Here is a 24,216-nt window from a genome sequence, read left to right as displayed (position 1 = left end):
ACCTATTTTGCAAATGTCAGAACAGGTGATTTATTTGTGCCATCTGTTTTTGATAGAGCTAGAGGAACCACTCTAGGCTCCTGCCATGAAATCGTGTTCATGCCAAACTGTTACCTGAAGCAGATGAGGCACTGTAGGTGCGCCAGCAACACTAGGCCTGAAAACTGAGGACAACCGACCTGTTTGAGGGTGTTCTTCATGGATCTTACCCTTTCTTTGGTCAGGTAGACTCTGGTCAGCAACGTGTCGACAACCAAAGTGTTGCAGCTTCTGAAATGGAACTAGGTTGTTCTTTTCCTGAGTTACCGGAAAACCATGTCTGGATAGGAAGAAAAGCACAACTCGACATCTATTATATCCTGTGAAAGAGAATCAGATCTGATCAGGACATTGTGAAGTTATGGGTATAAATGAAGGTCCCACTATTTTCAGTGTGTCCCTATCAGTGTAGTGAGTGTCACTGAAGAAAACAACAACAGACTGAATGGTAGAGCCTTGTATGGAAAAAACTTATCCTGGTAAGGAATGTGTAGATAATTGGGATGCAGAAGCAAACTACAACTAAGAGCAGGGACACATGAAAGCATGGAGCTGAAGGGCCTCCAGGATTTTCTGGAGAATCTCCAATCTGAACATGTATAAATATTTTTTATAAACCAATTGACCCTGGAAAGGAGCTGGAAGGTGGTGGCAGAGGAAGGGTCAACATTCGCCCCTCAAGTGAAAAGTTGGAACGTGAGCCATTAAAAACCTATCTGCAGCCCAAATAAACCTTTAAAATTTTGACCCTTACAGCAGGCCTGCTCTAGACTGAAACCAACTGAACAGAAGAGAGGAACAGGAAAAGGCTCTTCTCTTGTGGTCCTTCTTTCTTGAACAGAAAAACGAAAGCCCTCTAGCTGGGATTACGCACAAGGCTTATTCCAAAAGTAGGTGTGGGAATTCAGGTGTCAGGGTTCTACAATTCCCAGCATGCTTCTTTTATTTGTTATGCTGTCCAAGGGGCTGATGAGAGCTGCAGTCTCTCAATATCTGGTGGGCTACAGAATGTTCAGTTGAAAGAGAACCAACTGTATGCAATGAAAGAAACAGAGTCAGAGCCCCCTTCCTTCAGGTTCCAGCCTTCACTGTGCAAAGAGATTCAACACCAAAGCTAGTCTTCTTTTTCCTGAAAAGAAGCAAATTTATATTCACACGTACGCACATACACACACGCACACACCCTCCCTTTAATCCCCCCTCTGAAATCTCATGGTCCCATGGAGACTCCCAAGGGGGGAAAGGAGGCCTGGTAGCCCTAGGAGCCTTACTACCTTTTTGGGGAGGAAAGAGGAGGAGAAGGAGGCCTTCTTTGCTTCCAGCCCCCAAGGCTAGCTCCCTAAAGGAGACCCTGTTTGCCCTCAGTCACCATTCTCACATAGGAACCAAATTTGGGGGTCCCCCATTGAGGCCCCTACCTTACCTTCCTGCCAAGGAAATCCAGAAGGAGCCCTTTTTCCTAACCAGCCAAAGGTCAAACCCACCAGCCTTCTAGAACCCTATTCAGGCTCCAAGCCAACTGCCAGCCTCTCCCAGAATTCCACACTCTCCCTTCCTCCCAGCAGAGGAGACCGGGAGACGGAGCAATGGGTGCTAACTCCAGGAGAAGAGATCCCCCTCAAAATTTCCCCCTTTCCCTACATCTGGAGAATGAGACTATCAAGCATACAATGATAAGATGGGCACAAGATATAGGGAGTCCCATACTATTGGAGGATTGGGAAAACTCCTGGAGAGTAACTAAAAATTTACTGCTTGTCAAAACTACAAGGAGAATTATGTAAAGATGTTTTATAGGTGTGTAATGACTGGGCTCTCCAGTCATTTGGGGGACTTCTACTGAACCACAAGGGTTAATCTATTCTAGGGGGAGGTACAGTACATGCTAATGAGAGCTGACATCACATGCTAATGAGCTGTGACATCATAGCTGATGCAAGGTCTAACTGACCAATCAGAGAGTAGGACCGCGAGATTCAAGAACTTTCTAGGGGAAATCTTTAAAAGGCCCTTTGCAGCCATGCGGTTCTTTGTCTCTCCCTCTCTCCTCTTGGGGGGAAACCATGCTTTCCTTTGTTCTCCATCTTTGTGTTTGTTTGGGGAAACCAGTGGTGTGCTTGCACGGAAGCAGGCAACAGCGATGCCAGTGGAGCTAGGCCATGAGGGCCAGCTCCTTGTATCTGAAAACTCAACACAGACTACAAATCCCATCACTGCGTGAGTAGTTAGGAAAATGTGTTAGATAGCGCATCTAGGCTTTTATTATGTTTTATCCAAATAGCTTGCCTGAAATGAATACTTTGTAAATATGCTTTCTGTACCTGCAAGGCAAGGAGGCTTTGCATGAATGATATCTTCATATCCTATTCTATTTCTTTAAAATAAATATCTTTCTTTAAAAGTACCTGTTGTCAATCTCTGCTCCCGGACACATGCCTTTTAGCTCGGTTGCTGATTACTGATTGCTTAAACTAGATCTCTCTCCCTAGCAAGTCCCAGTGTATGCTTAGGGAAAACGTAGTTCATTGAGATTCACTGGGTGGTGGCAGCACAGACTACAGGATCTCAAGAGGTCCCATTCAACCCAGCAGGGAGTGTGAAGGGAGACCTAGCAGATCCTAGAAGGGAAGTGTTCAAAGGGACTCCCTGGGAGTAAGAGCCACACACAGGGCATTGCTCCCAGGGATCACTACAATCGCAATGGGCCAGTCTCATTCGTTCAGGTAAGGAGGACCAGCCTGAAGTCACAATGGGCCTGTCTTAATCTCTAAGGCAACAAGAATCAGCCTGAGGTCACAATGAGCCATTCCCAGCCTTTCAGGAAAGAAGCATCAGCCTGAAGTCACAATAGTCCTATCTCCATCCATCAGGAAAGGAGATAGTCCTGAAGTCACACTGTGCCAGGCTCAATCTCTCAGGCAATGAGCGTCAGCCTGAGGTCGTAAAGGACCAGCATCAATCCTCCAGGTCTGGAGTGACAATAGTCTCATCTCATTCCTGCAGGAAAGGAGCACCAGCCTTAAGTCACAATAGTCCCATCTCAATCTATCAGGCAAGCAGCATCAAACTGAAGTTACAATGGGCTAGTATCAATCCTTCAGGTAAGGAGCAGCAGACTGAGGTCACAATGGGACAGTCTCAATCTCTCAGGCAAGCGGCATCAGCCTGAAGTTGCAAACTGTGAGATCTAGAGTCAATCCTGTGCTCAAAAAAATAAAACCCATTTGAAACAAAAGAAGCTTTATTGATGAATCCAGGCAGAAACATCCATTAACACCTTTTTGCAAAGTCTGAAGTCCAAAGGAACTTGCTCAACCCCTCCCTGAGCCAGCCCCCAATTCCCAAGCTAAAGCAACACAAGCAGAGGTTGCATAGATACCAAGGTTGCCTATACAGTGGTGCCTCGGGTTACGAAAGTAATTCGTTCCGCGGCCGCTTTCGTAACCCGAAAAGCCTTCGTAAGCCGAATTGCCATAGGCGCTAATGGGGAAAAGCCGCGATTCCGTGCGAAAAAGCCGAAAAAAGCACCAAAAGTTTTTTCGTAACCCGAAAAAACATTCGTAACCCGGAACAATAATTCCCTATGGGATTTTTTCGTATCCCGAAAATTTCGTAACCTGGGTATTTCGTATCCCGAGGTAACACTGTACTTCCCTTTCCTTCTCCCAGACAGCTTCACCTTGAAGAACGGTGTTCCCAAGCCAGCTTCACTCCTCCTTGATAAACAGTCCAGCTGCAGCCTCATCCCCTCTCCAAACACCCTCCTTCATCGAAAAGCCACTCCAACTGTCCTATAATTTTCCATTATGTGCTTTCTATAACCAGTTACTACTATAACTACAACTATAACTGTAAGAAGGACCCCTAATCTGGGAATGGAGTTATGTCAACCAGTTCTGGATGGGTCACACTTCCCCTGAAAGACTCTGTCCGCAGTTTGGGAGTCTCCTGGATTCATCACTTCATCTGACGGCTCAGATGGATGCAAAGGTCAGGAGCACTTGTTATCAGCTTCGGCTGATAGGCCAATTGCGCTGCTTCCTGGAGCAGGGAGACCTTGAAACAGTAGTACATGCGCTGGTCACCTCAGCTTGACTTCTGTAACGCACTCTGCATGGGGCTACCCTTGTGCCAAGTTCAGAGACTTCAGTTGGAACAGAATATGGCAGCCAGGTTGGTTACGGGCACTTCTAGAACTGCCCACATTACACTGGTTCTTAAATCCCTCCACTGGCTGCCCATTAGTTTGCGGGCAAGATACAAGGTGTTGGTTTTAACCTTTAAAGCCCTACTTGGCTTGGGTCCTGACTACTTGAGGGAGTGCCTCCTCCCATACAATCCACCCACAGACTCAGGTCCTCTGGGAAGAACCTGCTGCAACTCAAGAAGACCAGACTTTCAGCAGTGACCCAGAGGTTCTTCTCATCAGCTGCTCCCAGGCTCTGGAATGACCTCCGGATGAGGTCCCTCATAGTTCCACCTTGGAAGCCTTTAGGAAAGATCTCTTCAGGCAGGCCTCTCCAGACTGGATTAGATCTATTGAGTTGTTTCTGACTCCCCATGACACTTATCCTTGCCATTGTTACTGTTATGGAAATTGTTATTGATGTATCGTTCCTGCCCTCCCCTCTCACCTTCAGAAAATGACCCATTTCTTGCTCGAAAAAACTTTTTTACTGTATTGTGTTTTGGATGTTTTACATTTTCTTACTGTTTATTAGCTTTTTAAGGGTTGATTAATGTTCTTATAATTGGGAGAAGGGTTGGGGTTTTTTGAATTTTAATTGTAGTTCTGAAATTGTATGTTATTTTATTACTGTAATCCACTTTGATTCCTTTGAGAAAAGATGGAATATAACAAAATAATAATAATAATAATAATAGCATCCCTTCAAGGGGCTCTAATGCCTTTCACTATGCTCCCAAAACGTGAGGGGGATGTTTCTGGGGCTGTGGGTCTCTCTCTTGGTCCTCCTGTGCAGGGTTGTTGTGAAGGAAAAGGTAAGTATGTGAGGGAGGCTGCCCAATCGGATCCTGTGGGCCTCTAAGCCTAGTTCCCAGGTTGCCAGGGGATTGCCAGAGCTTTGAGGCCCCTCTGTCTCCCTCCTCTTGGCTTTGGCCTAGATTTTGGCTCTTCTCTCCCCCCCAGAGACCCCTCCCCCCAAAAGTGTTGTTTCCAATGCTATTGAACCCTATTCTGTGTGATGCTTTCTATTTGGCACAAAACTCTTCCCCAAATGAGGCATCAGAAGGGAGGGTCTCTCATTTGGCCCACTTTCCAGGAGGGAGGGGGCTCCTCAAAGTCCTTTTTACCTTTGTATCCCCCTCCCCTCCATGGCCATGCCTCTCTCCAAGGGTCCCCCCTGCCCTCTTTTCTCATAATAACCCCCCAAGTACCTGGGCCCCAAGGTATCCCCCGAGGAGGGGGCAGGGAAGGAAAAAGGGAGAGGAGGCCTGGCAGTACCCCTGCCTTTCTTTTGGCTAAGATGAGGGGCTTCTTTCCTTCTTATAACCTCCCAAGGCCCCCCCAGAAGACCTTTCAGCCATTCCTCTGAATGAATAAGGGCTCTCCCCACTTCCCTTCCTCCCTCAGCAAAGACTGTGAGGGCAGCCATGGCTTCAGGGGCTGAGGCTGTGCATAGACAGATGCCCCCAAAGGCCCCTCCTCAGCATGTGCAGGGATTGCCAGGGCCTAGATGCTGCTGCTGATTCCGCTGGCAGACTTTGCAGAAAAGGAAGGTATGTGCCGGGGGTTAAGCGGTCTCCCCTTCCTTCCCTCCTTTCTTCCTTTGAGGAGATCGCAATGAAACCTTGGGTTTCATTGCGATCTCCTCAAAGGAGTCTCCTAGACTCAGGAGGGAAAGGTAGGAAAGGAAGGATCTAATTTGGAAATATAGCTGTCCCTATTGGTGTGTGTGTGTGTATGTGTTTGTCTCTGCTGTTGTTATGGCTGGGAATACAGCTGAAGACTGAGGAGAGAAGAAAGGGTCAGTTTTGGGCAAATTCAGAACTTCTGTGCATCAAAAAGTCCATTGTGTTGAAATAGCAAAGAACTTTATTGAGAACACATAGAAATTCAGTTTTTAAGCCAGAACTGCCCACTCCAACCCAAACAATACATTAAAACCCCAAAACATAAAACTCCACCCAATCCTAGCCCCCACCTCCAATTCCCACAGTCTATGCCCCACAGGTAACAAGGCCCCCTTTGCCATTCCCAGAATCTAGTCCCCTTTCTGTTAATACCGGCCTCCAATTTTTTCAGCCAACATCCCACACACTGCATAAGCTATCATTCCCAAAACTAACAAAAGCCAGCTGCAAAAAATCCCAGCCCCCCAGCTACCTAACCTATACCACGACCCACAATCCCCAGCCAAATTTACAACCCAAAGAAATTATCTATTCTATTAGTAATGAAAACCTAAACTTCACAGAATACAACCTTAAAACATAAACAGACATATGGAGAGACAAACATCAGTGGGAAAATCACAAGGGCCTGTTCTTAGCATCACTGGATTGCAAATATATTTTTTGTATTCCTTATTGACAAAAATAATATTGGTTCATTACTGGGACTTGTGTGGCTTCTCTCCTGTGTGGACTCTCTGATGTTTCACTAGGTTTGACATCGGAGAAAAACATTTCCCACAATGCTGGCATTTGTATGGCTTCTCTCCTGTGTGGACTCTCTGATGTATCACTAGGTTGAATTTCAACGAAAAACCTTTCCCACAATGCTGGCATTTGTATGGCTTCTCTCCTGTGTGGACTCTCTGATGTTTCACTAGGCTTGACATCTGAGAAAAACATTTCCCACAATGCTGGCATTTGTATGGCTTCTCTCCTGTGTGGACTCTCTGATGTGTCACTAGGTCTGACTTCTGAGAAAAACATTTCCCACAATGCTGACATTTGTATGGCTTCTCTCCTGTGTGGACTCTCTGATGTATCACTAGGTTGAATTTCAACGAAAAACCTTTCCCACAATGCTGGCATTTGTATGGCTTCTCTCCTGTGTGGACTCTCTGATGTTTCACTAGGCTTGACATCTGAGAAAAACATTTCCCACAATGCTGGCATTTGTATGGCTTCTCTCCTGTGTGGACTCTCTGATGTCTCACTAGGTTTGACTTCCGAGAAAAACCTTTCCCACAATGCTGGCATTTGTATGGCTTCTCTCCTGTGTGGACTCTCTGATGTGTCACTAGATATGACTTCGTAGAAAAACATTTCTCACAATGCTGGCATTTGTATGGCTTCTCTCCTGTGTGGACTCTCTGATGTATCACTAGATTTGATTTCAACGAAAAACATTTCCCACAATGCAGGCATTTTTGTGGCTTCTCTCCTGTGTGGACTCTCTGATGCATTAAAAGGACTGACTTGTAAGCAAAATGTTTCCTACAATGCTGGCATTTATGTGATTTCTTTCCTGTGTGGACTCTCTCATGACTCAAATGTTTTTCTGTAAAGAAGGACAATGACAGATGAGACTGAAAATCAGACTTAAGAGAGGAGGGATGTTACCACATGATTTAGCCCTCCTTATTAGAGATTAAATTAAGAAAGTTTCTTTGAGTAACCCAAGCATGACCCTGCTGATTATGCCCCTAAATCTATAGAACGATCGTATCTTTACTTATAGGAGCTAGCAAAGAATGGGGACTGCCTTGAAGGAACCAGTGGAAGCAGGTGGCATCATATGCTGTGAGATGGCCATAGAGTGCTGAGTCAGAGCCCAAGGCATGATGCAAGGTAACTGCAGAGGTCCCTTCATGCTGTTTGGCACCAGGAGATGACTCACAACCAATACGCTATATAGCTCATATGTGGATTGGTGTAGATTGGATTGGAGTTGTGTGTACAAGAGATGGTGTAGTTTATGGATGTCAGAGAGGAGATCATGCAAATATTTGTATTATTTTGCAACTCATGATAGAGAACCTCCAACGATTTCGATGAAATCAACTGTGTCTGTGACTTATTTTTAAGTGTGGAAAGTGGTCAGTGCATTGCCAATATCTGTATCTGGATACTTGCTTCCATACTCTGCTATGTTATTTTTGAGCTGCATCTGGGAGCGTCACCCTCAGATTGTGCTATATATTGGCTTTTCAACGCGATTAGAATTCAGAGCCAAGAAAGACCTGAGAGCCAGTGTGCTAACCCTTTTTGTCTGAGATATTAGCACCAAGCACCCATTGCATTCAATTTGGTTTCAGACAATTCTTCCCCCCAGGAAACATTCTAAAGTGATTTAAACCGTTTTGAACACTCAGTTTCTGCCTCCAAGCAACAATTACAGTATAAATATCTGCCCTGACTGGCTGTTCTTTGACGTCAGTCCAATTACCGACAGACAGTCTGTGGGTTTACATGGCTAAGCACCTCAATGCAGTCGCCAACCCCATTTGTCACAGGAGCTCCTGACTTCTCTTCCAATTTCAAACCCTCAGCAATTGGAATCAAGATCCGCCTAGGTAAAGTATTACCATTATCAAAGTCTTACATCTCTTGACCACTCCCAATTGTTATCTAGTTCTTGTACACATATGTGAAAGCTTAGGGGTGTGTGTGTGTGTGTGTGTGTGTATGTGTGTGTGTATTTTGCTTTTCCCGTAAATAAACCAGAAAACCTATTTTAAATGCCTTTGGAATTCTGTGTGCTTCCGGGCCTGGCACAGTTGGGCTGAATCTCGAGGTCACTCTTGCCCCTAACCATTCTATAGCTCTCTTTTCAGCTAAGTACCAAACTCCCCTAAAAGCATCGCATCTGTGGGTGTCCTTCCAAAACTCCAGCATTTTGGGTAACAAAGGGCCTCTGGAATCAGCCATGGAGCTAAGCAAGCTCAGGATGGAAAAGAAACATTAGAGAAAAAGCAGGTTTTGTGTCCCCCTGTCTTCCCTTCATAGATATTACTCATAACTGATCATAGAATCATAGAATTGTAGACTTGGAAGAGACCACAAGGGCCATTCAGTCCAACCCCCTGCCATGCAGAAACTCTCAATCAAAGCATCCCCGAAAGATGGTGATCCAGTCTCTGTTTAAAGACCTCCAAGGAGGGAGACTCCACTACACTCCGAGGAAGGATTGTGTTCCAATATCAAACAGCCCTTACTGTCAGGAAGTTGCTTTGATTCGATAATTCTAAAGTGGAACAAAGCACTCTGATAGTGAATGATGAAAGGGCCCTCGGTCTTCACAGGAAGGTCAATGGATTCAGGTTCCTTACCCACAAAGGCCACATTCTCATAATTCTCCATCATCACAGAACTGTATGTAAGTTTCTGCTTCTTTGTCAACAGTTTCCATTCCTCCTCGGTGAAATATACTGCTACATCCGCAAAGGTCACCTGCAACAGAAAATAGCCTTATCCAGAGAGTAAGTAAGCAAAAGGGGAGGAAAGCACATGGTGCATCGCAAATATTATTTCAACACGTTCAGAAATCAGTCCAGGAAATACACTTTAAATTCTCCAAGAAAGCAAAAAGCTACAGCCTTTGAGATCCAGTTTGTCTCGAATCCTTTCAATATAATATACAATATAATAAAAAATATAATTTAGACCATTTCTGAGATATTACTGATTCATTGGGATACTGATTACCCCAACATATAAAGTACATTTAGTCACCAAGGAATTATAGTGAATTTAGCCATATCTCTCCTAATTTCAAAAACAGTTCTGGGGAGTACTCTGGGCTTGAGGGCCACTGGGCCCATCCCCAATTTAGGTTCAGAGAAATTCTTCCATATCCCTCAGCATTTCACAGATGGGGAAAGCAAGACACATGTGGACAAGCAACACCAGAAGGGGGTCAAGATGGCCAAAGTTGTTAATGATGAAGATTGCACAAGCGAGGAAGGGCACAGCAGTTTGCATTTGCTTCCAACTCCTGGCAAGACCCTGCCCCTTTCTCTCCTCCCCTCTCCCTCTTTTGAGTTGATGCGCTGCACATGTTTTTTGAACTTGGAATACATTTTTCAGTAACTGAAGTGAACTAAGGAGAAGAGGGAAAGTGGGAGCAGGAGAGAGAAATGGGTCATTTTCAAAGCCCCTGAAAAAATAAGGTGACAGAGATTTAAGCGGGATTCCCTCTGGCAAACTGGGACAGTTGTTCTCCGCTTGCTTTCATGAGCCAGCCCAGCAGTGACCCAGATGAAACTAATAGTCAGGATGGCAATTTACCAAAGAGTTGTTGCACCTCGGCAGCCTCTTCTTCTTGGAGCTCAACTCCCTCCGCTTGGCCTCTGTGTCAGCCATCAGGTAGGCAGGGGGTTCCTGGTGGGCCTGCGCTTTGGTCACTTCCAGCAAAAGATACCGCAAAGCAGTGTACAGGGGGGCCAAGATGAAGTTCTGAGAAAAGAGACCAGGGTTAGGCTTGGTTTGGAAAGAAACCCTGCAGCACTCAAAGTCACAAAGATCGGCATCCTGCTGGTGACATACGCAGGTGACATATGCCTCCTTTGGCCCAATTGACAGGTGGGCATCACTTCCTCCCTCTGCACCAAACAAAGCCCCTTGGACCTAGCATAGACTCACAGCAGCTCCCCTACACAACAGTTACTCCATACCTTGTTAGATTAGCTGGGGATCAGGGGATGGGAAATTGGAAAAGGCTCTGGTTATGTCCCCATAGCTAGATGTGAAATGAGGGCATCATCTGCTGAAACCTGCAAAGGTCCCCAGTCACCCTCAGAAGAAAATGTCTTTGTTTTGCTTCTGGCTACAGAAACACAGCTGGATGCATCTCCAATACCTTACACCAAACACTCTCACCAGGCATGGAACGGTCATGCGTTATGGCTTCCACAACTCGATGGTAATACCTGGGTCAGTGAATGGCCAGTTGTAGCCTATTCCACCTGGAGCAACACTGGAGCATAGAGAGTTCTCCTGGGTCAGGCTGTCTGGCCTGATGGCCCCTCATTCTCCCAGTGGCCAAACCAGTTGCCGTCCATCCCCCAGGGAGGCCCCCAGTCAGGCAGGGCAGGAAAGGATCTCTCTCTTGTTGCCCCCCTTCCATGGGATCCAGCCCTCCTCCCCAATTCCCATGGCAGCCTTCTGCATGTAGAGAAGTCACAATTCTGAAAGTGTCTTTGCCCACATAGAGATTGCCCATTTTCCACACTATTGCCTGGCCATGTTGGCTTGGGAATGTCCTGTTCTTGCCACATAGAATCATAGAATCGTAGAGTTGGAAGAGACCCCAAGGGCCATCCAGTCCAACCCCATTCTGCCATGCAGGAACTCTCAATCAAAGCATCCCCAACAGATGGTTATCCAGGCTCTGCTTGAAGACCAAGGAAGGAGATTTGACTACACTCCAAGGAAGGAGTCTGTTTCAATGTTGAACAGCCCTTACTGTCTGGAAGTTTCTCCTAATGTTGAGGTGGAATCTCTTTTCCTGGAGCTTGCATCCATTGTTCCGGTTTCTAGTCTCTGGAGCAGCAGAAAACAAGCTTGCTCCCTCCTTTATATGACATCCCTTCAAAAATTTAAACAGATCTATCATATCACCTCTTAACTTTCTCTTCTCCAGGCTAAACATCCCCACCTCCCTAAGCCATTCTTCATAAGGCATGGTTTCCAGACCCTTCACCATTTTAGTTGCCCTCTATGATTATATGATTTATATCCCAGGTGGAGAAATTCTGGCCCCTGGGCTGGATAAGACCTGTATTACTTTATGGATCTGATCCACAACCTCCCCTCATTTTGCCCCCTTTTTCATTTAGACACTGGTGAAAATAATCATTTCATTTTTCCAAATGAGACAAATCTCTGAGTTTAACTGCTGTGTTAATAATAATAATAATAAATGTATGTATTTACCACCTTTCCAAAAAGATCTGAGCGGTTTAAAAATTGAAAATTACAAAATGTGTGTGTTTGTGTGTGTCAGTCGTAGCAGTTGCATGAAGTATGCACCTCCTCCCTCTGCTTGCTAAAGCCACACAGAAATTGAGGCATGTACATTTGTGTGCATTGTTTCTGAACGGATCTATTGTCAATATCACAATTTCTTCACTTTTCCTTGTATATTTTTAAAAAATATGCACACTGCTGAATATGTTGCACTTATACAACAAAAATCTATAAATGTATAAGTTTATGAGTGAAGATTGTATCCTGGATTATGCTCATTTTGGGAAGTGAAGACATAAGTAAACTTATTATATAAACCCAGTCAAACAAATACCTCACAAAACTCTAGTAAACACCACATACACACACAGTCCGCATAAAACGGACTCGCTGGCGCACTGTGTCTCTGGGGTCTGGAAATTTCACTTCCACCTTTTGGGAAGACAATGCTGCCAGAGATTGAATTTGGGGCTTTATGCCTGCAAAGCATGGGCTCAGTCTCTCAGCTGCAACCCTTCCATACAATCCTGGTCTAAAGCATTTAAACAAAGGCCCTCTTTCAGCTCCAGGAATGAAGGCCTACCTTCAGTACAAAGACCCTGATTCCTGCAGCCCCAGAAAGGCCTCTCCTGCAGTCCTTTATGGCTGGAGCTTCCCCGGGTCTGAGGCTGTCTCCTCAGCCCTAGAGAAGGGTTGCTCTGAGTGCGAAGGAGGAGGAGGTCCACAGGGCTGAGGGAGGGAAGGCAATGGGGAAAGGTCAGTGCCAATGGCCATGGAGGGCAGAAGGTGACAATGCCTAGGAAACTCCTCTGAGTCCCAGCCATTCTAGGAATGAGTGGCAGGAGTGAGTCCAGGGGGCTGAGGGGGTCTCCTTTCCCAAAGGGGGAGGCAAGGACCGGTGGGACCCTCCCCAGCTAGGGCCCAAAGGGAGGGTCTCTTTCCCAACTCTCTCTCCCAGCCCCCAAAGCCCAGCCTCCCCACTGGCCCTGAGTCCCCTGCCTCCTCTTCCTCAGACCCCCACAGACCCCTTCCTTCCTTCCTTCCTTCCTTCCTTCCTTCCTTCCTTCCTTTCTCCCGAAATGGACGGCCAGAGGCACAAAGGGACTTCCTTCCTTTTGGCCCGAGGTGCCTGGCCTCCTTCTGACTCTGGAGCCTCAGGAGAGAAAGAGAAGCCTCTGTTCAACTGAGGCTCAGAGAAGGTTCTGGAACATTATTCCCCACAGTCAGAAGCAGCACAAAATGGCTGCCAGAAAACAAAATGGCTGGGTCTGCCTGAGTAGTAGATACAGATGATTATAATAAATAACAAAATATAACTAAAATATAAGTCATACTAGATATTAAGAGTCTTGCAGGTACAATATTTGTAAGAATATAATATTCAATTCATAAAAGCTATTAAAAATAAATAAACCTAAACATCCAATTCTGAGACTAACTTCCAAGATCCGCTCTTTAACTCTCTCTCTCTCGATCTCCAACCGACACAATTCCCCCAACTGCCTCTTGGTCTCTCAGGCCTTATATCTCCTTCTCATGGAAGCTTCCAGAAGGACCTTCATCTTGCTCTCTGATTGATCAAGAGAGCCTTCCGTAGCAGTGATGTCATTCTGCATTTGCATAAACCTCCCTTTTCTGCCTGAAGAAGACCTCCATTGACTGGAGCCCAGTCATTACACTTGCCCAAGGCAAGGCTTGCCCCTATTTCCCAATGTTGCTCTTGGGGTCTGCCTCCCAGTTGTTTCCAGGTCTTATGGTGACCTTATGGGAGTCTCTGAAGGGGTTTTCTTGGCAGGTTTCTTCAGAGTGGGTTTCCCATGGCCATCCTCTGAGGCTGAGAGAGTGCAACTTATTATTATTATTATTATTATTATTATTATTATCATCATTTATTTCTATAGCACTGTAATTGTACACAGTGCTGTACATACAAATGATCAAGTCAATAAAAATAAAACCTGCCAATCTACAAAACATGTATAAAACAATAGGCAATAATATAAAACAGAATTGGTTAAAATAAGCATCAACATCACCATGAGGGACCTTTTCGCCATGCTTCTGGGAAGCGAGCGGAGGACACCTCATCTTATGGCATTATATTGGCCAAGGGGTCCCACAAAACATATGCCCCTCACATCCCAAGATCACGAAAAGACCCCAGACATTTTTGACCGCTGTGGGTTACAGAGAAGTCCCTGATGCTTGGAGCCATGCATCATGCTTTGCCCACCACATTTTAACTTGAAAGGGAAGCCCAGGTGGGATGGGGAGAATCTGGTGTCACTTTTAAGGCATGTATTATTTAAGCATGAGCTGTTTTACATTATTTCAAATGTGTATTTTTATTTCTTGCAACATAGTAGGGCCCAGGGCAGTTCACCAATGCTCCCAGAAAGGGATTTCAGAGAGGACTGCTTTGGGTTCTTGGTGGGAAGAAGCAGTTGTATTCCATGGGCACAAAAGGAAGGTCCCAGAAGGTCCAATGCTTCAGACGGCGCCTCCTCCCCAACCGCAGAGGCCCTGCTCCTAGGTCTCTGGCCTCTCAGCCTGGAGAGATACAGCTTCTTTCCCAGGGAGCTCTCCATTCGGCCTCCCTCTCTCCTCTCCCAAAATGGAGGACAAAAGAAGGTTCTGGCTACTAGGGTTGCCATGACTCTCTTCCACAAAACTCCAGACGCAAGTCTACAAAAGCATATGCTACAACTTTTTTCACTTTGTTAGTCTCAAAGGTGCTACAAGATCCCTTAGGATACTGATATTCCTGAATAACATGGCTTATGATTGAATCTGCACAGCAGAATTCATGCACTTTGACATCGCTTTAACTGCCATTTCTCAATGCTATGGGATTCTGGGATTTGTAGTCTCTTTTCACACTAGAGCTCCCTGAGAGAGGCTACATAGCTCACAAAACTACAGATCCCAGATCTCCATAGAATTGACCCATGGCAGTTAAAGCAGTGTTGAAATGTATGACTTCTGTAATGCAAATTAAACCTCTGTCTCTGAATCCTAGCCCCTTGGAGGAGACCTTAGCAAAGGTGAGTCCCCGTTGACTTCTATGGGGCAGAGAGGGAGGGAGGGAGAAAAGCCCCAAACAGCCATGAGACGAAGAGGGATTCCTACTCTAGGGATCATATCTAGAGGTTGCCATGCTGGCCGGACCATACAGCAAACCACAATAACACCCACAATCCACAAAACAGGGATACCTTTAGTGGCCAACCAAAATGCACAAAATAGATAAAACAAGCTTTTGAAACTCAGCTGGCTTCTTCATTGGGAAAAAGTGTTAAACATCAAACAGGAGAAAGGTATCTGTTTTGTGGATTTTGGAGGTTATTGTTTGCAGTGTGGCCTAAATACCTTCTCCTGGATATGCTTTCTAGATTTCAGGATTCTGTACTTTTTAAAACTTTATTGGTAAAAGGGGAAAAAAAAACCTATGGGACCAACAACAATAACACAGATACAATTAAAAGACTTGACAAATACAAATATTCACAAGCGACAAAACTTGTAAAACATACTAAATTACATCCAAACTCACCATACATCCAACCTCAGATTCCACAACAAACAAACTAAAAGACTTCCAAAGTTTATGTTCTTTGCTGCGTCTTTGTTTTCTCTTTATCCGTTGTTTGCCCTTCAGTCTTCCTTTCTTTTTTGATATAGTCCAGCACTTTATCCCAGTCTTCTATCAATCTATACATTTTAGTTTTGTTTTGTTTCTGTAAGATCCTTGTGAGTTTATCTGCTTCCAACGCATCAAATAGTCCTAACAGCCTTCCTCTACTTCAAGAACTTTCCTTTGTCTCCATTCTTTTGCTAGGGTCATCCTTGCTGTTTTTGCTAGGGTCATCCTTGCTGTTGTGTCACACCTTCCCCCGTTAATCACTGGGCAGTGAATCCTATCTTTCCCATGGCTCCCCACATTTCTCCTAACCTGATCCCCATTCGGCCTCTCCCTGTCTCCCTGCTTCCCTTCCTCTGTTCCCTCTGGAACTGCCGCTCTGCTGCCCCTAAAGCAACAGCAATTCATGACCTTTTTCTCTCTAAATCCTTTAACCTCCTCGTTCTCACAGAAACCTGGCTCCCAGCCCATGATACTACAACCTCCGCTGCCCTTTCTTTTGGTGGTCTCTCCTTCACCCACTCCAGCTGCCCTGAGGGTCGAGGAGGAGGGGTTGGTACCTTGCTATCTAACTCCTGCCAGTTCCAAGTTCTATCTTCCCCACCAGCTATCATTCCTCTTCTTTTGAGTTTCATCCTATTAGACTCTTTTCTCCTCTACAGCTCCGGGTTGCAGTTATCTATCGCCCTCCTGGTTCTGCCACCCAGTTCCTCTCAGACTTCGAATCATGGCTGACATTCTTTCTTTCAGATTCAGTCCCCACTTTGATCCTAGGTGACTTTAATATCCACGTTGACGATTCCAATAACCCGACAACATCTCGCTTTAACTCTCTCCTGGCTTCTTTTGGCCTCCAACCACACTCCAACTCTTCAACTCATTCTCTTGGTCACTGTCTTGACCTGGTTCTTGCTGCAAACTGCGCCATTTCTGACTACCTGGCACCTGACTTTCCACTTTCTGACCATCATTTAATCTCCTTTCCTCTAGATGGATTAGGGGGGAAAATAGACAACTTAGCTAAAGAGATATCAGGAGTGAAAGTGGAGGTGGAGGAAGTATTAGAAAGAACGGAAAGTCTGGGGAAAAACAGAAGAATTGGAAAAGACTCAATTAAGGGAACAACAGAGTAATCTTCTGCAGCAGGTCAGATATAGGGAAAGGGCAATTAAAATTAGGGAAAGTAAAGAACAAGACAAACAAATATATGACAAAATTATACCTGTGCTGGGAAAATATGTGGATATTGAGGAGGATTTGATGGAGGCACAGATTGATAAGACATTTAGACTTAGCTCAAAGATAGCAAAGGAAAGGAAATTGGACAGACATTACGGTATGTTTTACAAGCTCAAGGATGAGAGAGCAAATATTGCAACAAAATTATGAGAAAAAATTGATTGTGGAAGATAGAATAGTGGAAATTTATAAGGATTTACCATTGCAAATAATTAGAAAGAGACAGGAATATAAATTCCTAACAATATTCTTTTGCAGTAAGAATGAGATACTGTACAGATGGGATATGATAGAAGGAGTGATCTTTCATTACCATCAGAGGAGATATAGGATAAGTACAATAGAACAAGGAAAAGCCTTTTATGAGAGATTAAGCAGAGATAACAGAGAGCAAGAAGAAAGAAATAAAGAAAGGGACAAGAAGGAAGGAGAAAGTGTAAATAGACAAAGAGAAGAAAAGACCCAGAGAAAAGGGCAAGGAAGGAGAGATTAGGGATTAAGGAAGTAAATACTGACAATTTGGGAAACAAAAGCTCAGAAGAGGGTTACTCAGGAGAGATAGGAAAGTCTACATAAAAGACATAAGAACCTCTCTAAAAGGAAAATGGGGCTTAAAATAGTTTCGTGGAATGTAAAAGGAATAAGCCAAGAGAGAAAGAGAAAGCATGTAATGCAGTATCTAGGGAAGAATAATTTTGATTTATTGTGTTTACAGGAAACAAAAATAAAAGATGGAGATATAAAATATTTGAGAAATAGTAAATTGGGGACATTATTTTGTGCCACAGTAAATAAAAGGAAGAGGGGAGTTGCAATCTTTGTGAATAAAAGGTATGCAGCAAAGCTACTGAAGAAAGATAAAGACGGTAGATTCTTGTGTGTGGAGATTTTGATAGATAATGTTAAATATGTACTGATTAATGTTTATGGGCCATTAGAGAAGAAGGAAACCTATTATAGAAATTTGGCAGAGGTTGTGAGAGAAGTTGATAATGACAAATTAATCTTGACAGGAGATTTCAATGGAGTTCTAAATCCAATTTGGGACAGGAAATCCCAGAAAAAAGTAATTAAGAAAACACAAGGAAAATTACCAAGAGGTTTTTTGTTTTAAAAGAGGAATTTAATTTGTTAGATGTTTGGTCACATTGTAATGGGAACAGAGGAGGGTATACCTTCTATTCAGATGCACATAAATCCTTCTCAAGGTTGGATATGTTTTTCGTGACGAAGCAACTGGTTACTAAAGTGAAAAAAATGGAAATTTGGCCAAGGACGATGTCGGATCATAATATGATAGAGCTGGAATTAAATATAAATTGGGACAAAAATATAGGATGGAGAATGAAAGAGGATATCCTAGATGACGAAGAATTTGTAAATAAGGTAAAGAGAGAGTTAAAGATGGTTTTTAAAGGAAACAGTGGAAAGGAGGTAAAAATGAAGGTTGTATGGGATACTAGTAAGGCATTTGTAAGAGGACTATTTATACAAAGAACAATGGAAATAAAAAATGAGAAAAGCAGAAAGAGGAAAAAATTAGGAATGAATTTAAAATTAGAGAACAAAAACTACAACAAACAAAAGGGGATAAAATAATGAATGAAATAAAACTATTGAAAGAACAATTAGAGAAAAAAATGACAGAGGAAATAGCTATAAATTTAAGATCAAAGCAAAATCAATTTAAGAATGCTAATAAAATAAGCCGATGGATGATAATAGATTAAAGAATGAGAGAGAAAAGAAAATGATAACTAAAATTAAACAAAATAACACAATCATAACGGAACAAGGGAAAATTAAAAATACTTTCACTACATATTTTGAAAAATTATTTGAGGAAAAAGGTGAGCAGATATATTCAGAAAATCAGTTAATAGAAATAATTGATAAATATAATGAAATAAAATTAAGATCAGAACTATAGTGTTTAGGTCTTCAGCTTCCAGGACTGGGTGCAGTTAGCATATCAACTGAAGGAGATAATAGGCACTCCTCGCCGTCACATGTATCTGAGCTGACATCTGGAGTGATGGATCCAGGAGCATCCCCCAAACTACTAACATAGTCCTTTAGGGAAAGTGTGACCCCTTATACAGGTGGATCACACGTGTCAAACCTCCATACCTGGATTAGGATCTCCAGCATTACGCAGCTCTGTCTTATCTGGATTCAGCTTCATTCTGTTTTTTTCTCACCCAGCCCATTAATTCTTCAAGACATTCATTCAGAGGGGAGATGCCTTTCTTAGTTGACGCTGAAGTCCGGGACATGGAGAGATATATCTGGGATTCCTCAGCATACTGATAACACCCCATGCCATGTCTCCAGATGATCTCTCCCAGCAGCTTCATGTTTATGTTAAACAGCATTGGGGAGAGGATGGTGTCCTAGGGAACATCAGATTTAAGCTCCCTCTTAGAGGACCAACCATCCCCAAGAATCTCCATCTAGAATCTGCCCAAGAGATAGGACCAGAACCACTGCAATGCATTGCCTTCTCGTCCCCAGTTCCTTCAGACGTTCAAGAAAGATGCCATGGTTGATGGTATCGAAGGACCCTGAGAGATCCAAAAGCACCAGCAGGGTTGCACTTCCCCTGTCCATACTCAAGCGGAGATAATCTACTAAGGCGACCATAACAGTCTCGACTCCGTATCCCATCCTGAAGCCAATTTGAAATGGGTCTAGATAATGTGTTTCATCCAAGACCACGTGGAGTTGAAGAGCAACAACTTTCTCAATCACCTTGTTTAGAAATGGAAGATGGGAGACCGGTCTGTATTTGTTCATGTCCAAGGGATTTAGGGAGGGCTTTTTCAGAAGCGGCTGTACCACCGCTTCATTTATGGAAGATGGAAAATAGCCCTCCCTCAGAGATGCATCTATGATATATCTCAGGTGAGTCCTAAGTGCATCTCCTCCTTGGATGACTAGCCATGAAGGGCAAGGGTTGAGAGGGCAAGTTGTCTTCTTCACACTTTCAAGGAGCTTGTCCATGTCTTCAGTACTCACAGATTTGAATTGATCCAGGATGATCCCATTCACAGAGTCACTGGACACCTCACCTATAGCATCAGCAATAATGTTAGCATCCAAGTTGGCTCTTATCTGAGAGATTTTATTTGCAAAATGGTCATTTAAAGCATCACAGTGAGCTGTGGAAGGCTCTAATAATGGGTTCGGGGGGGGGAGTGCCTGAGTCAGGTCCCAGATTCCCCCCTCCTCCCCCCAAGACCCCAGAGAAAACTCCCCCCCCCCCCAAATAATGTTGTTTCCAATGCTATTGAAGCCTATGCTGTGTGGTGCTCTTTATTTGGCACAAAAATCTTCTCCAAATGAGGCATCAGAAGGGAGGGACTCTCCTCTGCCCCACTTTCCAGGATGGAGGGGGCTCCTCAAAGCCCTTTTTATCTTTGGACCCCCCCTCCATGGTCATGCCTGTCTCCAATGGTCCCCCTTCCCTCTCTTCTCATGATAACCCCCAAGTACCAGGGCCCCAAGGAATCCCCCGAGGAGGGGGCAGGGAAGGAAAGAGGGAGAGGAGACCTGGCAGGCCCCCTGCGTTTTGGTTGGGGGGAGAAGAGGGGATTCCTTCTTCTTATAATCCCCAAGCCCCCCCCCCAGAAGACATTCCAGCCATTCCTCTGAACCGTTTCCCCCCATTTCCATCCTTCCTTCCCTCAGAACAGAGTGTGAGGGCAGCAATGGCTTTAGGGCTGAGACTGTGCATGCGCACATACATCCAAAGACCCCTTCTGATCATGTGCGGGGATCACCAGGGCCTTACTGCTCCTGCTGTTTATTCCACTGGTGGCCTTTGAGGGAAGGGAAGGAGTGTGCCGGGGGTTCAGCCACCTCCCCTTCCTTCCTTATTTTGAGGACACTTCAAAGAGGCCACAATGGAGCCCAGGAAAGGCAAGAAAGGAAGACTCTGCATTGGAAATAAAGTCTATGTATACTGTATGTATGTAGATATAATACACACACACACACACACATATATACATATATATATAAATGTATGTGTGTTTGCCTCTGCTGTTCTTATAGCTGGGAATGGAGATGATGGCTGAGGAGAGAAGAAAGAGTAAATTTTGTGCAAATGCAGAACTTCTGTACACCAATGAGTCCAGTCTGTTGAAACAACAAAGAATTTTATTGAGAACACATAGTCAGAAATTCAGCGTTTACGTCAGAACTGCCCACTCCAATCCAAACAATACATTAAAACCCCCAAACCTAAAACTCCACCCTCTTAAAACCTAGCCCCCACCTTCAATTCCCACAGTCTAGGCCCCACAGGTAACAAGCCCCCCTTTGCCATTCCCAGAAACTAGCCACCTTCCTGTTAATATCAGCCTCCACTTTCTTCAGCCAACATCCCACAAATTCCAAACGCTATCATTCCCAAAACTATTCTAACCAACTGCAACAAATCCCAGCCCCCCATTTAGCTAACTTTTACCACGAACCACAATCCCCAGCCAAAGTTACAACCCGAAACAATTATCTATCCTATTAGCAATTAAAACCTAAATCTAACAAAATACAATTTTAAAACATAAACAGACATATGGACAGAAAAACAAAATCACAAGGGCCTTTTCTTAGCACAGCAGGATTGCAAATATATTTTTTGTATTCCTTATTGACAAAAATAATGTTAGTTCACTGCTGGCATTTTTATGGCTTCTCTCCAGTGTGGATTCTTTGATGTCTCACTTGGTGTGACTTTGAAGTAAAACATTTCTCACAATGCTGGCATTTGTATGGCTTTTCTCCAGTGTGGACTCTCTGATGTCCCACTAGGTCTGACTTCTGAGAAAGACATTTCCCACAATGCTGGCATTTTTATGGCTTCTCTCCTGTGTGGATTCTTTGATGTCTCACTTGGTGTGACTTTGAAGTAAAACATTTCTCACAATGCTGGCATTTGTATGGCTTCTCTCTTGTGTGGACTCTCTGATGTCCCACTAGGTCTGACTTCTGAGAAAAACATTTCCCACAATGCTGGCATTTGTATGGCTTCTCTCCAGTGTGGACTCTCTGATGTGTCACTAGGAATGACTTGCGAGAAAAACATTTGCCACAATGCTGGCATTTGTATGGCTTCTCTCCTATATGGACTCTCTGATGTGTCACTAGGTCTGACTTCTGAGAAAGACATTTCCCACAATGCTGGCATTTGTATGGCTTCTCTCCAGTGTGGACTCTTTGATGTCTCACTAGGTGTGACTTCATAGAAAAACATTTCCCACAATGCTGGCATTTGTATGGCTTCTCTCCAGTGTGGACTCTTTGATGTCTCACTAGGACTGACTTCTGATAAAAACCTTTCCCACAATGCTGGCATTTGTATGGCTTCTCTCCTGTGTGGACTCTCTGATGTTTCACTAGGTCTGACTTCTGAGAAAAACATTTTCCACAATGCTGGCATTTGTATGGCTTCTCTCCTGTGTGGACTCTCTGATGTTTCACTAGGACTGACTTCTGAGAAAAACATTTTCCACAATGCTTGCATTTGTATGGCTTCTCTCCTGTGTGGACTCTCTGATGTTTCACTAGGTCTGACTTCTGAGAAAAACATTTACCACAATGCTGGCATTTGTATGGCTTCTCTCCTGTATGGACCCTTCGATGCATGACAAGGATTGACTTGTAAGCAAAATGTCTCCCACAATGCTGGCATTTATGTGACTTCTTTCCTGTGTGGATTCTCTCATGACTCAAATCTTTTTCTGTAAAGAAGCACAGTGACAGATAAGACTGAAAATCAGCGTTAAGAGAGGAGGGTGTTACCCATGATTTAGCCCTCATTAACCCCTCCTTATTAGAGATTAAATTAAGAGAGTTTCTGTTAGTAACCCAAGGATGACCGTACTACTTATGCCCCTAAATCCATGGAACAATTGTATCCTTATTTATAGGAGTTAACAAAGAAGAGATTAGAGGGGGACTTAAGGGAATCACTGGAAGCAGATAGTCAGAAAAAGGAATGTTGCAAAAATATTCTATTAAACATGTGGAGAAATAGTTTGATTGGCAAGTGGCTTTATATCCTGTGAGACTGCCATAAAGTCCTGAGTCAGAGACCAAGGCATGATGGAAGCTAACTGCAGAGGTCCCTTCATGCTGTGTGGCACCAGGAGATGACTCACAACCAATACAGTATACAGCTCACATGTGGATTGGTGTGGATTAGAGTTGTGTGTACAAGGGATGGTGAAGTTGATGGAAGTCGGAGAGGAGAGCTTGCAAATAAATGTATTATTAGGAGCAGGTAACTGTTAAAGTTGCCAGATATTGGGCATCTGCGATTATTTGTAGCAGATTTTTTTTTTGAACAGATGTAGAAACACCCATGTAATATCTTGAAATAATTATGACCAAGAGTCAGGCTATTACATTTTTATACAACTTCCATTTTGGAATTAATAGGATTGTATACGGTGTTTTCTGCACTATATCCATTTGACTGTTCTGTTTTATATGAATCATTTTAGAAGTTTGAAGTTAATGAGTGGGTTGCCACTATAAACACTATAAACACGCCATGTGCAGCTTGTATTCTGCTTGAAATGTTATATAACTCAGCTTGGGAGATACTCGATTAGGATACAACTTTGTAAGCAACCGTGCCAAAGCTACTATTTTAAGTCTATATTTCTCAAAGTTATTTGGGACAATTTTTACCTGCCAGGTTTAGGATTTGATTTTATGGATTGATGTTTACCCTTATTGCTACAATACAAATTACTTCTTGTGATGCTTTGTGTGTTTTTCAAGCTAGGCGATCCTGGCTTTGCTCCTGCCTTCCCCTCCTGGATCCCAGAGGCCTGATCCCCTTCCTTTTCTCCTTTCACTCTCCAACCTTCCCTATTGCCCATCTGCACTGCTTTACCATTTCATCTTCAGCATCTCTTCCCTGCCTTTCTGTTTTTCACATTGCCTCCATCTCTCTATCACAGACACACACCCACAGAGTGTGATACACAAAAGGGACACTTTGAGGCTCATTTCTTGAGAAAGGCAAGACAATCATTATACAACTAATGCATTAGGAAAGGCAGAACAAGGAGTCTGGGACCTGGTTTCTGATATTAGTGAGGGTCAAGTGTGAGGGATGAGCCTTAAAACAACCTTAAGGCATCTCTAAGACAGGGATGGCCTACTGTTGGGAAGTGGGGTGGTCACATTGGACCCCAGGGGATCTCAGGGGAAACCCCAAATTGTGTTGCCTAAAAATATAGTATAATGTTTTGCCCCTCAATATCCCACAGCATCCCTTTGTGGAAGTGGAGGCCATTTTGCCACTCTTGGGCCCTCTCTGATCCATTGCAGGGCCAAGGGAGGCCTTTTTCCCATGAAGCCTCTCCAGAGCCTCAAAAGGCTGGAAGAGGGGCCACAAAAGC

General features: G+C 44.0%; 1 protein-coding gene across 1 annotated transcript; it reads right to left on the bottom strand.

The window, feature by feature from the left end:
* Positions 1–6,309: 6,309 nt before the first annotated feature.
* On the bottom strand, positions 6,310–9,333 carry LOC149287776 (uncharacterized). Its single transcript, XM_089492512.1, has 2 exons — positions 9,282–9,333; positions 6,310–7,510 (listed from the first exon to the last, which is right to left on the bottom strand). The coding sequence occupies exons 1-2, from the start codon at positions 9,313–9,315 to the stop codon at positions 6,612–6,614; spliced, it is 933 nt and encodes a 310-aa protein (XP_089348638.1). The 5' UTR covers positions 9,316–9,333; the 3' UTR covers positions 6,310–6,611.
* Between the last annotated feature and the right edge of the window lie 14,883 nt (positions 9,334–24,216).

The sequence above is a fragment of the Sceloporus occidentalis genome, unplaced genomic scaffold, assembly GCF_023333645.1.
Source record: "Sceloporus occidentalis isolate IW3139 unplaced genomic scaffold, rSceOcc1.0.p SCAF_57, whole genome shotgun sequence".
Taxonomy (NCBI): domain Eukaryota; kingdom Metazoa; phylum Chordata; class Lepidosauria; order Squamata; family Phrynosomatidae; genus Sceloporus; species Sceloporus occidentalis.
The sequence above is the reverse complement of the archived record's forward strand: the minus strand, read 5'-3'. Positions and strand labels throughout refer to the sequence as shown.